This window comes from Vipera berus (genome assembly GCF_964194415.1).
Source record: "Vipera berus genome assembly, chromosome: 2".
NCBI classification, from domain to species: domain Eukaryota; kingdom Metazoa; phylum Chordata; class Lepidosauria; order Squamata; family Viperidae; genus Vipera; species Vipera berus.
The window spans coordinates 113,703,340-113,720,575 of record NC_138203.1 but is presented as its reverse complement, the minus strand read 5'-3'; the positions used below and the strand labels follow the sequence as shown (position 1 = coordinate 113,720,575).

At 41.5% G+C, this 17,236-nt stretch overlaps 1 protein-coding gene across 4 annotated transcripts in view; it reads left to right on the top strand.

Moving 5' to 3' along the window:
- Positions 1 to 17,236, top strand: part of SLC44A2 (solute carrier family 44 member 2 (CTL2 blood group)) — a 172,892-nt gene that overhangs the window by 85,896 nt on the left and 69,760 nt on the right. For all 4 annotated transcript variants that reach the window (XR_014024878.1, XR_014024879.1, XM_081315770.1 and 1 more), the window contains 10 exons: positions 3,468 to 3,551; positions 3,819 to 3,931; positions 4,385 to 4,516; positions 4,731 to 4,830; positions 5,321 to 5,413; positions 5,552 to 5,636; positions 6,194 to 6,456; positions 7,558 to 7,652; positions 7,961 to 8,064; positions 10,114 to 10,187. Coding sequence is in view for 2 of the 4 variants with exons in the window: in XM_081315770.1 (XP_081171896.1) it covers positions 3,468 to 3,551; positions 3,819 to 3,931; positions 4,385 to 4,516; positions 4,731 to 4,830; positions 5,321 to 5,413; positions 5,552 to 5,636; positions 6,194 to 6,456; positions 7,558 to 7,652; positions 7,961 to 8,064; positions 10,114 to 10,187 (1,143 nt within the window). In the remaining 2 variants the exon portion in view is untranslated. The remainder of the gene's footprint in view (positions 1 to 3,467; positions 3,552 to 3,818; positions 3,932 to 4,384; positions 4,517 to 4,730; positions 4,831 to 5,320; positions 5,414 to 5,551; positions 5,637 to 6,193; positions 6,457 to 7,557; positions 7,653 to 7,960; positions 8,065 to 10,113; positions 10,188 to 17,236) is intronic.

Genomic DNA, 17,236 nt, shown 5'->3' with positions numbered 1-17,236 from the left:
GTTTCCGCCACTGGTTTTGTACAGCATCTCTGAATTCCTGTTGTCTTGTCATTGGGGTCCTATCTGACACATTTGAGATCTTTTCCATAGAATTTTCTTGTTGAGTTTTTTTGCAGAGTAGGTCATCAGGTCTTTCTCCAAACCAGTAAACTTGCCCACAGACAGCAACTGCTACAGTCCTTATTAATCGAGGCAACGATCAATCTAGTATTGGGTTCTTTTTCTGTTGTCTTATTCTGGTTAATGGGTTTGTGGATATTCTTAATCTGGTTCCTTAGTTGAGACCTGTCTGGCTTGGTATACTTTCTGGTGGCATAACTGCAGCATAGCTCTCCACGTTAAAAGAACACGCAAGTCCCTCTCCCCAACAAGAGAATATCTACACGGAGGGGAAGATGCTCATTAGCCTTTGCCATGAGTGGGTGAAGATCCTGCAGTGCTGATAAACAGATACAGTAAGAGCAGGTGGAAGAGGACATGTTGGTATAGATTGGACAGCATTTTTTTTATTAAAAAGTTTTAGAATACATTTTAGCTTAACAAACAACAAAAACAAAACAAAAAAAGAAACCCCCCCAGCCCCCCTTCCCTCCCACCCTCCCCAACCCTCCCCAACCCCACCCTCCTTTTCCCCTCCCCCCCCCACTTCCCAGAGCAGAATACAGGGTATAAAAATACAAACAATCATAATCTAGCTTACGCAAACAATCCTGAACTATATAGACTATCGAACTTTAACTCATATAGATAAACTCCAAACATATATATATATCATATCAATAATTATTCTAAAACAATATAATACTTTTCAATCTACCCAATAAAAACAATCACAAATAAAACAATTTATATCAATTGTCTAACACTGTTCTTCTTCCCAACTAAGCTTTAAATTCATATTATCCTGATATATTATACAAATTAAAATACCATAGATTACTTCCAAACTTAAAAATTTTTTATATAATCACATCATTCTTATATTCTATTACCTACTCCAATATTGCCCATAAAAGTATTACAAATTAATTTCAATCACACATAAAACAATTTATATCAGTTTTATAAAACTATTCTTCTATCCAACTAAACTTTAAACATACTAAAACCAAATTAATACAACCTTTCCTTCTCCTAATATATTATACAACTTAAAATACCATACACTACCTTCCAGGCTTAAAACTTTCCATCCAAATAACAAAGCATAACCTACAGAATATCAATAAACACTACTAAAAATCTTCCCAATTAAATTTTCATAATCATCTTAAAACTAAAGCAACACAAAATATTATATAATTATTTTATAAGGGTGAAAAATGAATCCCCACATACTTAATCCTTCTAGCATCCTTATTACATTATTATCTCTTGCAATTATGCAACTAAATCCTCAGGTTTGCTTCATTCTTCCAGAAGCAGCACACCTCTTCCAATTTCTGGCCTTCTCCCGTGGTGATAAAATTTGACCCACTCCTGTAACTTTCACATCTGTCTGCGTTAACCCTTCAACATCTTGTGGATTCTCTCTGGAACGTTGAGGCTCTCTGTCACCTTTTTTCTGTGTAGACTCCAAAGACGATATGGGGACTGCTTTTAAAACATTACTGTAAAAGTCACGTGCCTGAACCACCGTGGTAAGACAATGCCTCGTACCTTCATAGGTCACCACCATACCCTCTGGTATTTGCCATCTAAACTTAATATCACGTCGTCTCAATTCTTGTGTCAAAAAAGCAAATTCCTTCCTTTTTCTTAAAATTCTTGCAGGAATCTCTTTTAAAATCAAAACTTTTTGCTCATCCATTACAAAATCAATATTATAGGAGGCCTGGATAACTTCATTTCTAATCTTTCTCTTTGTAAAATAAACCACCACATCTCTGGGTAATTTCCTTTGTCTTGCAATCCACGAATTAACACGGAAGGTTTTATCTATATCTTCCATTATTTCATCTGCTGGTCGCTCCAACACCCCTTCCAAAACCTCAGAAACCATTTTCATCAAATTTTCCTTAGGATTTTCTTTTAGGCCTCTGATTCTCAAAGCAAGCTCCATCTGAAAATACTGTGTCGAAATCAAATCATAATCCATTTTCGCTAGCATATTTTAAGTTTCTGTCATTTTGGCTTCCATTCTAGTATCATTTTGAACAAGATCTTCCACTTTTTCATCCAAAATCTCAATGCTTTTAGCCATATTTAACATTGCAGATGTGATGTCTGCTCTCATTTCTGCTAATTTCTCTGTAAACTTCTCCTCCAACTTTTTCTCCATTATCTCAACAAATTGTTGCATTTGCTTTTCCATAGTTTCTTGGAGCAAACTCTGCAAATCTTTTACTGTAAAAGCTGATACAGATTCAGATGCAGAGGACAATAAAGTTTTCGCCGAAGACTGCTGCCTCAGGGCAGGAACTTTAGAAGATATAGTCGCCATTTTCACCCTCTATTGTTAACTACTCACTTTCACATGCAGATTCAGCAAAGTCCATTGAGTTAAAGATCAAAACATCATCTTCACCAAAATCTCCTGCATCGCTCTGCCTGCGTCCTCGTTCTCATAAGCTCTTCCTTGCTAGCAGGGATGGTTGCGAACACCTTGTTCTGCTCCAAAAAACCCGGAGCAGAGACGCCTCGCAGTCCGGAGCATGCCCAGGCTTCGGGGGGGCTCAATCCTTCCGCCACCAAAACTCTAGGTTCTGGCGGCCCCGGAGAGCTCTACCCCTACCTGGACGCTCACCCCCTCCTCTTCTCCCGAGGTGGGGGCTTCCAAGCCGCCGAACAGCTGATCGGCGCTGTTTTCGGCGGCTCTACGGAGCCGCGAGGCTGACAGCCATGAAATGGCTGCCTCCGGCGTCACCTTGCCATCCGGAAGCATTTTTCCATTTTCAGCAATTATATTAAACCAATACTTGTTTAGTAACAGCTTTGCCTATGTCACATAGCTTCTAGGGATCAGCAGTGCTCTTCATTTGATAACCAAAAGGTGCTTTGGAGCATATAGGAGCATGAATCTAATGCCTGTTTGTAAAGCCTTGATTGCAGTTCTGTTTCCTGTGAATGCAGAGACAGTTGGGAGCAACTTTCAAACCCTCGCAAGCCTTAGGTAAAAGTGTGTGCTTTATCAATATAAAAATTAGGTGCTCACAGGTGCTCCTGTGCATTCCAAAACATTCCTTTAGATCAGCGGGTCCCAACCTTTTCTATACCCCACATCCCTAGAACATTTCTGATATATCCTTTCACCCCTTACAAAAGTTTGAAATAATGGCAACAGTTATGCATATACACTATAATTTTGAAAACCCAAGTTTTGGCACCCCTTGGAATATTGTCTCGCACCCCTAGGGGGTGTGAGCACTCCTGGTTGGGTACCCCTGCTTTAGATAGATGTACACCTCCATAGAAATTGCATTTTCTTTCCTCCTGTTAGTTTCACATTGTGCTGCTTTTAATTACAGAAAAGCAAATGTCCTTCTGGAGACAAGACAAGTAGCTATGAAAATCTTTGAAGATTACACTGTTTCCTGGTACTGGATAATAATGTAAGCATAGGACTGAATAGCCCCTCTAAACTATAGAATGAAATTGCAGCTTAATTATCCCAAAACCAGAACATTGGAGAAATTAGAAAATGTATAAACTTGAGATGGTTTATATGGGGATCTCCCTTAATTTAATCCATATCAGCCGTACAAAGGAGGATTGGCCTGAATTAACCACTGTCCCAAAGTCACTCAGTAAGCACCATGATCAAGCAAGATTTTGGGTTTGCAAGAACTATTTCAAGACTTTCTGTCTTCCATCTGCAGAGGTCTCGTGATTTCCATGGTAGTCAGCCTTGTATTTATTGTTCTGCTCCGGTTCCTGGCAGGGATCATGATTTGGGTGATGATTGTACTGGTGATCCTGGTGCTTGGATATGGTGAGTTAAATCAAGTCTGGAATCTTATGGGCAAAAGTCTACTGGAAATTTTCATTCTTCAGTTTAGAGGTGGATAGAGTATAGACTTCTAAAATATTCCAAATCCTCACAGTTGTGAACTAACCATGATCAGCTGTTGGAGACTGGAGTTAACCGTATCTGGAAGACTATACATTAATGAGGTACCCATGGCTGACTTGGGTACCTCTGAGAGTTGGGTACCACTGAATTCTGAAAGTTGTAATGCAACATATCTGGAAATGTCAGATTGGGGAAGTTTCTGCTAAGCCTTTATATAATATGTCTGTATGAATTGCTTTGCTTTCTGTATTTTTTAATCACCACTCCCCATTTAGGCTGCAATATTGTGGATATACAGTAATGAGAATGTTAAACCAAAGCTTTTGACAGCCATTTTCTCTGCCTTTTCCAACTCTTGTTTTTGTCTTCCAGGAATCTTTCATTGTTATATGGAATATGCTCATCTGAAAGGACAGGTTGGTTCTGATGTCTCCTTGATGGAGCTTGGATTCCAAACAGATTTTCGTGTCTATCTCCACCTGAAGCAAACCTGGTTAGCTTTCAGTGAGTTCCTGTTTGAGTATACTAGCTAGTGGCCTTTTGACTAAGCAGACCTAGAAGCTATTTAAAAGTTGGAAAAGATCTCTTCAAACCTCCATACAGATGAAAGTGTATTCTGAATAGTTCTAAGAATTTTTCTAGTTTCTGTTTTTATCTTGCTTAGTAAATGCCGTATAGAGCAGGAATCAAGTCATTTCCTCTTCTTTTTTTGATTCAGTGATCATCCTGTGCATTATAGAAGTTATCATTGTCCTACTGCTTATCTTCTTGCGCAAGAGAATCCTCATTGCTATTGCACTAATCAAGGAAGCTAGCAGGTGAGGCTGACGTGGACTCTTCTATTTTTGGAAGTGTCATCCACAACCATCCCCTCATTAATCAGTTTTATAGTTCTCCAGAATTGGCTTGCTATTCTTGTCTAAATCTATTGCTGCTGGAAAATCAATCTGTATTGCATCAACAAACAAAAGAGAAAATGCTAAATTGAGATTAATACTCTCTTTTTGCCAGAGAATAAACTGGTTGTCCATCTCAAATATAAAACATTCTTTTTATTCATTTCTTTCAAAACTGTTGGAGTGGGAGGAGTTAAATTTTAAAGTTAAAAGTTCCAGCTCTATTCTATTGTGAAGTGTACAATATGTACTCCTTGAATAGAAACTGTTAACTATCCTGGATATACTGTAGGTGAACCCAGTCCCAGTGTGACCAAAGAACAAACAAGGCTTTATTGTGGCTGGCTGTACTAAGGCACTGGAACTGAATCATGTGCTTTTTCTTTCTCCCCATTCCCCATCCCTCTTGCAGGGCTATCGGACACATCATGACATCACTTCTGTTTCCACTTTGTACTTTCTTTCTGGTGTGTCTTTGCATTGCTTATTGGGCTAGTACTGCTGTGTATCCTTCCTCAATTTTTATTTCTATCCTAGATAAATGGGTGAAGGGGATGGGTAACCTAGTTTTCAGATATTCATCTCAGGCAAGCAAAAGTGGCATTTTTATTACTATAATAAAGAGTTCCTTAACTGCTTCTAGTTTCTTGTCTACCTCTAACGAAGCTGTCTACAAGGTGTTTAATGATACAGAATGCCAATATGCTGGAACAATTTGCAACCCAGAGGTAAGGAACTTAAAATAATTAACTAGTGAAAATATTTTGAGTTAAGCTGTTTGGAAACCACAAGAATATAGCAGTCCATTCCTGCTGAATGTGTGACAGATCCTCTTGCAAGGGCCATGGATGAGGCTCACTCCTTCCAGTCCTTGTCTGAAGAGTCTGAGTCAAGCAGATTTCCCTCCTATTCCAGAAAATGGGATGTTCAGAGACTAGGTTTGTACTTTCTCCCAGAGAAATACGCCCAAGTGTGCACTGTTTTATTTTAGCAAGTATAAGCATAGCTTTATTGGAGAATTAGCTCTACGCCTTGTTCATTATTTTAAATTACTTTTTGAAAAGCAAAAGAAAAGGAACAGTTATATCATGAATTAATAATTGGCACATTCTGGACATTCTAGAAGCCAAATTCTGGAAATTCACAAAGCAAAATTTCTTTTCTGCCCAGATTTTTGGAAACTTGCGTATATATTTAGGGGAAATAAAATAAAAAAGCAACATTATTTTCAAGTAAGATGTTTAAATGGAACTTTAACAAATAACAATTTTCTTCCTTCTTTTAGACCTTCAGTAATTCCAATGTCACAAAGCTGTGCCCAGGAGCACATTGCCTCTTTGCCTTCTATGGTGGTGAGACTGCCTACCACAAGTACCTCATCATCTTTCAGATTTTCAATATTTTCATGTTCTTTTGGCTGGCCAACTTTGTCATTGCTTTGGGCCAAGTTACACTTGCTGGGGCCTTTGCATCATACTACTGGGCTTTTAAAAAACCTGATGATATGCCAGCATTTCCCCTCTTCTCCTCCTTTGGCCGAGCACTCAGGTAAAGGGAATGGGGTGCAAAGGAAAAATGTCCATTTGCCTTGATATCAGCAATGTTTACCTTTTGGAGGAATAGGAAATTATTATTAGGGACCTGTCAGGGCCCACTTCAAAACCTCATCCCAAGAAAGCAGCACTCCTGGAACAGTTTCTTTCCAAAAGGAACTTTTATTAGGAGAAGCTGATAGCAGGCATGATAGGCAGGATCTGAGGGTTTCCCACTCAGATCAATAGGTTAAAAGAGTCTCAAGCAAAACCCCACCCCAAATAGTTCATCCGGTTAGTTTGAATGGGCAACTCCCCAGGCGTTGTTCACTGTGGGAAAAGAGCTGATAACGGGGTCCTTTCCTATGCTTGTGAAGATATTGTTGGGTTTTCACACCTTCCATTCCGCAGTGAGAGATAAACTAGATGGCCGGAGACACATTCTTTTCTCACCCCAAGGTAACATCAAGGGAAAGCCAGTTCAGCATGCAGGAACAGCGGAAAGGATACATTGTAGCAAAGCAGAATAACATAACACAGAACCTTCCCCCCTCCCCCTTGGGAATGGCAGAAGCCTCAGAAAGAAAGAAACAGGAAAGACATGAGATGGATCGCCCCCCCACAGGGAAAAATGGGTTCTGACAGGACCACTAAATTCACAGAAAAGATAGGTGCAAGCTTAGTATAAAATTCTTTGCGATTTGGATAAGATGAGATTGCAAATTGTTGTTTGCTTTGTGGTTTGGAAAAGAAAGCTGATTTCTGAGAAGCCAGTATTACAACTGAAGTAGATATTAGGCTTATTCAAGGCCCACTTAGATTCCCTTGGATGAAAAGTGCTGCAGTTTTCTTTGTGAGAGGAGAGTCAACATGATGTACATCACAGGTAGTTTCAAAAACTTGTGAAAGTCTGAAGAGGCTTTTGCAAAAGCATAGACCCACAAAGAAGTCTCTCTTGGGCCTGGCAAGTGCTGCTTGAGAAGACACAGTTCTTCAGCATAGTAGCATTTCCTACAGCCAGAAGAGACTCCAGTCAAGAACTATGTCATCCTCCCTCTTTAAGAAAATGTGTACTGGTGTGTTGCAGCCTTTCTCTGCTGCTGTTTTCTCCCTATAGGTATCACACAGGTTCACTGGCCTTTGGATCGCTGATTCTTGCCATTGTTCAGGTCATTCGAGTCATTCTGGAATACTTAGATCATAAACTAAAAGGTATTGATCCTTTTTACTGGCTAAAACTTTCAGGCATTTCTTTCGTAAACCTACCTCCAAGGGATGGTGCTATTGTGGTTTGTAGGGTGCTAAGATTTTTTTAAATTTTTATTTTGATCTTTGTTGTCACATTCTGTAGCAGTTTAAGACCTGTAGGGATTTTGTGCTGTAAAAGCCCAAGTAAGTAAGTAAGTAAGTAAGTAAGTAAGTAAGTAAGTAAGTAAGTAAATAATCAGAGGGATACATGACTCTAATGTGATAGAGAAAATAATAAGAACTTTCTCCTGTTCTGTTTTGCAATCCATTAGCTTCTGAGAATATGTTTGCCAAGTTCCTTTTGACCTGTTTCAAATGCTGCTTCTGGTGTCTGGAGAAGTTCATCAAGTTTTTGAATAGAAATGCATACATTATGGTGAGGAATTCAAACACCTGTGACTTATTTAGGGCATTAATGCAGATTTCTAGATGCTCTGCACAGTAAGGGAACTATTCTAAAGAGTTTATACCTTTGGCAGAAGTTGCAAGTTTTCCTTTAGATTCTTCATTATTCGTTAAAACATTTAAAGCAGACTTGGCTGCCAAATGCATTCATCTTGGTCATTTGTATAGTGCATTTACTTGTCCTGATGATGCTGTGCCAATGCTGCAGCAGTTACTGTATTCTTCATTCTTAGTACCGTATTTTCCGGCGTATAAGACGACTGGGCGTATAAGACGACCCCCTTCATTTCCTGTTAAATTATAGGGTTTGGGCTATACTCGCCGTATAAGACTACCCCTCTTCCAACGCACACCAAATAAAAATTAAATAACATCAGATTTGATTTTAATATGGTAATTTTAATTCAAATGCTTATGACATGCAGGTACTTAGTAGGAAAACTGTCACTTATAAACATAAGGCTGTTTGTCATCAAACATGTAAACATAAAACAGTGCAAGTGGATTAAACTTAATAATAATAATAATAATAATAATAATAATAATAATAATAATAATAATAATAAGAAGAAGAAGAAGAAGAAGAAGAAGAAGAAGAAGAAGAAGTTGGAAGGGACCTTGGAGGTCATCTAGTCCAACCCCCTGCTAAGGCAGGAAACCCTATACCATTTCAGACAAATGGCTGTCCAGTCTCTTCTTAAAAACTTCCAGTGTTGGAGCATTCACCACTTCTGGTGGCAGGTTGTTCCACTGGTTAATTGTTCTAACTGTCAGGAATTTTCTCCTTAGTTCTAGGTTGCTTCTCTCCTTGACTAGTTTCCATCCATTGCTTCTTGTCCTGCTTTCAGGTGCTTTGGAGAATAGCTTGGCTCCCTCTTCTTTGTGGCAGCCCCTGAGATATTGGATCACTGCTATCATGTCACCCCTCACCCTTCTCTTCGTTAAACTACACATACCCAATTCCAGCAACCGTTTCCTATTTTCCTAATTCACTTTTTCACTTTTCCTAATTCACTCTAAAGCTTTCCCTGCACAGAGCCTTAAGTAACACCAGCTGCCTGCAATTAGTGCAGGTTCTCATCCCACCAGGCTCAAGGTTGAGTCAGCCTTCCATCCTTCCGAGGTAGGTAAAATAAGGACTCAGATTGTTGGGAGCAATAAGCTGACTTTGTAATAATGCTGCTTGTGGGGGGGGGGTGAAAGCTCTAATAAGCAGGCATATACATAGAATGAAGACTATTGCTAAGCACATTGATTTGTGCTTTAAATTGTAAGCCAGGTTTTCCAGCCAGCCCGCCCAGTTCCTGAGTCAAATGTGTCCTTAGAGCTAAGCAGCTGCTCTGGCTGCGGCATTCCCCACCTGCCTTTCAAGTTGGGATAGACTACAGCTGCTCTTCAACTTTAGAAGGAAAGATGCCCAGACCCCAGCCTGTAAAAAATCACAGACTGCAGCTTCTACTCGAATTGGTCCCGCTTTTCCTGCGCAGACTAAGTGGGAGATCCGCTCCAGGTATTCCAGCCAGCCCTGTCCCTAAAGTTTCAGCACCCCTGACTTTTGAGAAGATTTTCATGGGTTAAAAAGTCATCTTATATGCCGGAAAATACGGTACATGTTTTCAGATGAAAATGCTAATTACCCATTCATGTTAATTCTGTATTGATTTTTATTGTGAAGTTGGTTATGAAATAAACTGGGGGCCTGATAGAATAGTTATTGATTAATAAATAAATAACTTTTTTAAAGCTAGCTGAGCTTGGGGGACATGATGGGAAAACATAACAAACAAAATAAGAGAGATCCAGGCAAGTACAGTATATTTTCCTTCTTATTCCCTTCCCTTCATATTCTCAAAAGTCATGTAAAAATGTGTTTGCTTGTTTGTTTGTTATGTTTTATCATGGCATTAATATTTCCTAATATTATATATTTGTCTTTTTCTGGCTCTAAGTAATCATGTCTTTGTAAAAAAAATAATGTTCTTCAATAAATTTTCTCTCCCCCCTTTGACAATTTCCCCAGATTGCTATTTACGGTACCAATTTCTGCACTTCTGCCAGGAATGCCTTTTCCTTGCTCATGAGGAACATAATCAGGTGAGGGCCTGAAAGCTGCTTTTGGATTTATTATTCTAATTGGAGGAGCTCAGCAAAGTTCTTTATTGTAGATTTAGTAGCTGAAAATTCCATGATAAAGTGGTACAATCATTATCATTTAAATGTCCAGTGGCAGTAGGCATTCTTTATGATAGCACTTACATTGTGGAACAAACTGGATTCTCAACTGGAGAATAGTACAGAAATATGAATACCTGTGTGTATGAATGCATCCAAGTTCTCTTGACTAACACTTTGCAGAATGAGATGGGTAGCATAGAAATATAAATAAATTGTATCACCTGCCCTAATTATGAAATTATTTATATATTTTATTAGTTATATTCTATACCTTATAGCAATTCTTATAAACCTAAACTTACTTCATAATTTTAAAATGGAAAGTGGCATGAAAATGCTGTAAACATTTATTCATTCATGCAAACAGTAATTTATTATTGAAAAATTACAAGATGTGCTCAGTTTGAATATTTGACCACTTTAAAATATTTGTTTTTAAATGGAAATGTAGCAAGAGAAGATATTGTAATATATCAGTAAGACTGTAAGTAAGATAAGTAAGCCCCAGCTGATTCTGCTTACTTATGATCTAAAAGAAAAGGGGAAGTCTTCTTTCAACTGAGCTTGATTTCATGGTCCTTTTCTATTTCTGGTGGTATGGAAGTGTTTGCCACTTCTTTCTTTCAGGATGTTTTTTCCATTGCCCACTAGCAATGGAAAATTTTCAGGTAGTCTTCCATCATCTGCTAACCAGGTCCAGCTCTGCTTAGTTCCAAAGTTCTAAACTAACTTAGTCCCAAAGAAAATTGCCTGGGTTCTACGAATGCATGATAAAAATTAGGTATTGCTGTAACATTCTCAGTTATATTTGTATAACAATTCTATTTGGGTAGTCCTTGACTTACAAACATTCATTAAGTAACCATTTGAAGTTACAAGAACATTGGAAAAAGTGACTTGTGACCATTTTTCACATTTAACAACCATTGAAGTATTCTCAGTCACATGATCAAAATTTGGACACTTGGCAACTGGCATATATTTATGACGGTTGCAGTGTCCAGAGCCATGTGATCACTTTTTGTGACCTTCTGATAGATAAAGTCAATGGAGAAGCCAGATTTACTTAACAAACAATAGAAGGAAAGCTAGCTCTAAAAATATGGAAGGAAACAGATAATTAAAAGAGTAAAACTTTCCCTCCCCTCTCTGACAGTTCAGGTCACATTGTCCAATTAATGTAACTAACTTAACAGCCACAGTGTCAAGGTATGAAATTTACTGTCTTTAGGACCACTGTAGTGCTTCTAGCTTGTCTACAGTTACTGGGGGGGGGTGGAGTTTGAGATCTACAGGTGCTCCCTATCAGCAGGAGAGCCGAAGCCGCTGAAGAGATGTTTTGGCAAACCAAAGTTTCTTCTCATTACTGGAAGATTAATCGGACAATGTGACCTGAACTGTCAGAGAGGGGAGGGAAAGTTTTACTCTTTTAATTATCTTTCCTTCCATATTCTCAGAGCTAGCTTTCCTTCTATCGTACCGGTTTGCTAATACCTAATATAGTTTACATTAGATATCACTATCAAATCTGAAGATTTCTGAAGCCATCTTTGTCATTCTGAGTTGCCACAGGTTGGGGGGGGGAGAAGGAGGGAAGAAAATGACAGTTTTGCTCTTTGCCAATTGCTTTTATTGGGTAGCATGATCTATAGCATAGTAGAGGGGAGGGAATTGTTACATTTGGTTACATTGAATCCCTCGGGAATTTTAGAGTTGGTTTCACTTTTGACCATGACAAAAATATGTATCCAATAAACATGTGCTTTGAGGAAACTTCAAGCCTCTGAGTTCTGCTTTATTTGGTTTCATTAGTCGGAACCTTGACATTCACAATGTCTCTGGTGTTTTTCTTCACTGGGCTTCTTAGCTAGAACTTGACACTATGCTAGCTCTCTTCAACTTCAATTCCTATTGAGAGGTCCTGAGCTCCTATGCTCTTCCTGGTAGCCCCCACAGGGGTAGTGAAGACTCAAGAGAAGATGCCTGAAACAGAGCAGCCAGCTGGAGCCGGGGCAGGGTTGATCAACAAGACCCCAAGTGGGGTCTAAAGCAGCTTTGAAACCCCACCAGCCTCAATGCGTCCCAGGGAGCGGGCTGAATAAAAGGAGCCAATCCCAGTCCTAGGGAGGATGGGTGGAGCAGCTGTGTTCAACTGGCCTGAATTGGAGAAGTGGTGAGAAGTTTGCCAAAAGCCGCCAAAGCCGAATTCCTACTATGCTACCCTTGCCCTGAGCTGGGCAGAGAATGGTAGAAGCAAGGAACCTTGGAATGGCTATCACTGAGAGAACGCTACTTACCAATGTGCGGCAGCCAGTCGGTGGAGCAACTGAAGCAGAAGCTCAGCAGCTTGGAAGTCTGAGCCAGCCCCACAACTGGATCCCAGACCTCAGGGAGGTTTGGCACAGCTCCCAGCAACAGTGGGAGCAACAGCTGTGGTGGTCAGAGGAGTAACTAGTGTGCAACCAGGGATGTCTCTGTAACTCGGCCCTTGTCCGGGATCGAGGGCTTGCAGTCTGCCAATGGCACCTCCCCCCAGCCTGGGAGAGTAGACTGGTAGGCCCTGCTGGCTCCTGGGTATGGAGCCCACCCATGGATGAATCCATATGATGGGACCCTGGCCAGCACCAAGACCACCTCCATCCCCGCAACTGAGAGCAACATTTAACTGAAACCTTAATAAGCTGGTGTTCTTCCTCAAGCAAGCCTTGTTACTCCCACAGAGTCGGCCTCCAGGAGGGTGCCGTCAGCCAGGCAATGCCGGCTGGAGACCCCCAGGGGGAGAGCCTTCTCTGTGGGTGCGCCGACCCTCTGGAATGAATTACCCCCGGAGCGGCAGATGACTCCTGACCTTCAGGTCCTTCTGCCGTGACCTGAAGACTTGGTTGTTGCAACAAGTGGGTCTGGACTGACTACGGTTTTTAATTAGGTTTTTATCAGGTTTTTAAATTGCCACGTAATTATTGTATTTATTGTTTAATTCTTTTTAAAAACTTTTCATCCTATGTTTTTTTAATTTTTATTGTTGTGAGCCACCCTAAGTCCTCAGGGAGAAGGGCGGCATATAAATTTAAATAAATAAATAAATAAAATCTGTCCCAAGGGAGTACTGCAACCCTCATGGAGACATTCAGCGAGAGAGAATGTGATGTCCTGCTCCCTCACCGCTCCACAGACTGTGCTATCAAGATCCTGCCTGGGGGGAAACTCCCAAAACTGAAAATGTATTCCATGACTCCGAAGGAGATTAAGGAGATGAGGGATTATATCAATAAGAACTTAGCAAGGGGTTTTATCCAGGCGGCAAATCTTGAGTGGTGGCAACAGTGCTATTCAAGGAGAAGAAAGATGGGTCGCTGAGATTATGCATGGATTTCTGTGGGATTGATGGGGTGTGCATGGAAAACATGTATCCCCTCCCTCTGATGAAGGACATGTTGGGATATTTGGCCAAACAGAAGATATTCACAAAATTAGACCTGAGGGAGGCGTACTATTGAATAAGAATCAAGGTGACAAGCGGAAGACTGCCTTCAAGTGCCCCCTCGGAAGCTAGCAATTTAAAGTGATGCCTTTTGGACTACAGGGAGCCCCTGCAGTATTCATGCAATTCATAAATGAGGTGCTACATGAGCACTTAAAGGGGTTTTGGTGTACCTGGATGACATCCTTATTTACACTGAAACCATGGACTAACATGTGAAACTAGTGCAACAGGTGCAGTGGAAGCTATTGGATGCTAAGCTGTATGACAAATTGTCAAAATGCAAGATTCACAAGTCTAGTCTAGACTACTTAGGCACGGCCTTTTCAACCAGTGGTACATGTACCACCTGTGGTACATTGGCAGGTGGTATGCAGCCCTGTTCAGCCCAGCCAAGGGTAGCAGGGGAGGAAATGAGCCAAAGGGGCGCAGTGCAGGATTTGCCATGAGTGAGACTTCAGGAGCTGCAGGGCAGTTTGAGGCGAGGCAAGGCCCCAGGATTAGTACTTCCGGCACACCCAGAAGTGAAAGGAGGAGGAGAGGGCAGAGACAGGAAGAGATATAAAAGGGGGCAGTTTGAGCGGGAGAAAGAGAGAAAAAAAGATGCAGCCTTGGGAGGAGGAGGAAGAGTCGGCTGGAGCTGCACTGAAGTTGAGGAGGAGGAGGAGGAGGAGGGGCGAGAGACGAGAGGACAAAAAAAAGGCCAAGTGTGCACATGGGTAGCAGTGACAAACAAGTAAGAAGCAGCTAGGGAAGGGTTGTGGCATGAGAATCCATGTTCCCTGTGCCACGCCACCCAGACCCCACTCAGCCTGCCCAATTTCAGCAGGCAGCAGAGAGCTCTCCTCATTGTGTGGAGAGGCTGGGCCAGCTGGCTGAGATGATCCGGCAACAAGCTGAGCCTGCCTGGGCATGCGCAGAGGTGGCGGTGAGCTAGCGGCTGTGCTGCCGGTGGCCATGGCTTGAAAGGCCACTGTAAATTGCTAGACAAGAGTCACACAGCGTTAAGAGCAGAATGGCGGGAAGATATTGTAATGGGAGAAAAATGCATCCCCTGAAGGAGATCAGCAAATGGCCTGTTATGTATTGAGCTTTTGGGAAGACCTTATCACATGTACGCTGGAAAGCTAACGGTTCTCCAGCAGGACAGATGGGACTTTCCAGTCCAGGCTGCAGTCGACTTGGTGGGAATGATGGGTTCAATCTGATTGGTTGTTCAGATTATGAGAGACTATATAAAGACTGCATGGATACCCCTAACCCTCAGTACAGTTAAAGTTATGAATAAAGCAACTATTCTTCTGTACTCATCTGCCTGGCATCTTTCCTGCTTGTCCGAACCCGAAACATAACAGTGGCGATGAAGGTGGGATCCTGCTTCGCAAAGAGCTGAAGTCACGAGGGGTTGGCTTTACATGCTGGTGGAAAGAGGCATCTTTCCCCCCCCCTCTTTCGGCCGGCTAGTATTAATACTCTAGCGACCACAGGCTCAGTCTGAGCTCGTGAAGCAGGATCCAGAATGCAGGAGGAGAAGATGTCAAAGGTCAGCAAGCTCCGAGAGTTCGACGTTCGCCACCCCGACTATTGGTCGTTGTACCTCGGGCAGATCGAAATTACCTACGGGCAAATCAAATTGCTGAAGCCCTCAAGGCAGCAACACTGCTTGCATATGCGGACCTGCAACGTTTGATCTAGTGGAGAGCCTATTTGCCCCCACGCCAATAGAGTCAGTATCGTTTGCCGACCTCAAGCAAAAGTTGAACAGACATTTTAAGCCGAGAATGTCCGAAATGGCATGGAGATTCAAATTTGATCAGAGAGTGCAACGCCCAGGAGAAATAGCGTCAGAGTTCATCGCAGGCCTGCGCCAGGCCGTGCATCTTTGCAAATTCTGCAATCTGGAAGAATGCCTGAGGGATCGGTTAGTATGTGGCCTTTGCGATAAAGCCCTCCAACAGAAACTATTCGCAAAACCAAATTTAACACTGTTGGAGGCACAAGATGAAATAATGGCTGACGAAGCAGCCAGAGGCTCAGTACAAGTAGTGCAAACCACCAAACTTCTCAAAACAGAAGAATCAATCCACCACGAGGTCACAAAATATGGCGGTGAAACCACAGTAGAGGAAGAGACAGAGATAGACAAGCTACAGAAGCAAGCAGTGAAGTGGGCCTTAGAAAAGCTGAGCAACAACAAAGCTAGTGGAGGTGACAGTATTCCAGCTGAGCTATTCAAAATCTTAAAAGACGATGCAGTAAAAGTGCTACACTCAATTTGCCAGCAAATTTGGAAAACTCAACAGTGGCCACAGGATTGGAAAAGATCAGTTTACATTCCAATTCCAAAGAAAGGCAGTGCCAAAGAATGTTCAAACTATCGCACCATTGCACTCATTTCTCATGCTAGTAAAGTTATGCTTAAAATCCTACAAGCTAGACTCCAGCAGTATGTGGATCGAGAACTACCAGAAGTACAGGCAGGATTTCGAAGAGGCAGAGGAACTAGAGATCAAATCGCCAACATACGCTGGATCATGGAAAAAGCTAGAGAGTTCCAGAAAAACATCTACTTCTGCTTCATTGACTATGCTAAAGCCTTTGATTGTGTGGATCATAACAAACTGTGGCAAGTTCTTAAAGAGATGGGAGTACCAGAACATCTTATTTGTCTCTTGAGAAACCTATATGCGGGCCAAGAAGCAACAGTGAGAACTGGACACGGAACCACTGATTGGTTCAAAATTGGGAAAGGAGTCCGGCAAGGCTGTATACTGTCGCCTTGCCTATTTAACTTATATGCAGAGCACATCATGAGAAAGGCAGGGCTAGATGAATCAAAAGTTGGAATTAAGATTGCTGGAAGAAATATCAACAACCTAAGATATGCAGATGATACCACTCTAATGGCAGAAAGTGAAGAGGAACTGAAGAGTCTCTTGTTGCGAGTGAAGAAGGAGAGTGCAAAAGTTGGGTTGAAACTAAACATTAAGAAAACTAAGATCATGGCATCCGGCCCTCTTAATTCCTGGCAAATAGATGGGGAAGAAATGGAGGTAGTGACAGATTTTATTTTCCTGGGCTCCAAGATCACTGCAGATGGGGACTGTAGTCAAGAAATTAAAAGACGCTTGCTCCTAGGGAGGAAAGCCATGGCAAATCTAGACAGCACACTAAAAAGCAGAGACATCACCCTGTCAACAAAAGTGCGTATAGTCAAGGCTATGGTCTTCCCAGTTGCAATGTATGGCAGTGAAAGTTGGACCATAAGAAAGGCTGAGCGCAAAAGAATTGAGGCCTTTGAACTATGGTGCTGGAGAAGACTCCTGCGAGTCCCTTGGACTGCAAGGCGATCAAACCGGTCAGTCCTAGAGGAGATCAACCCTGACTGCTCTTTAGAAGGCCAGATCCTGAAGCTAAAACTCAAATACTTTGGCCACCTAATGAGGAGGAAGGACTCACTGGAGAAGAGCCTAATGCTGGGAAAGAT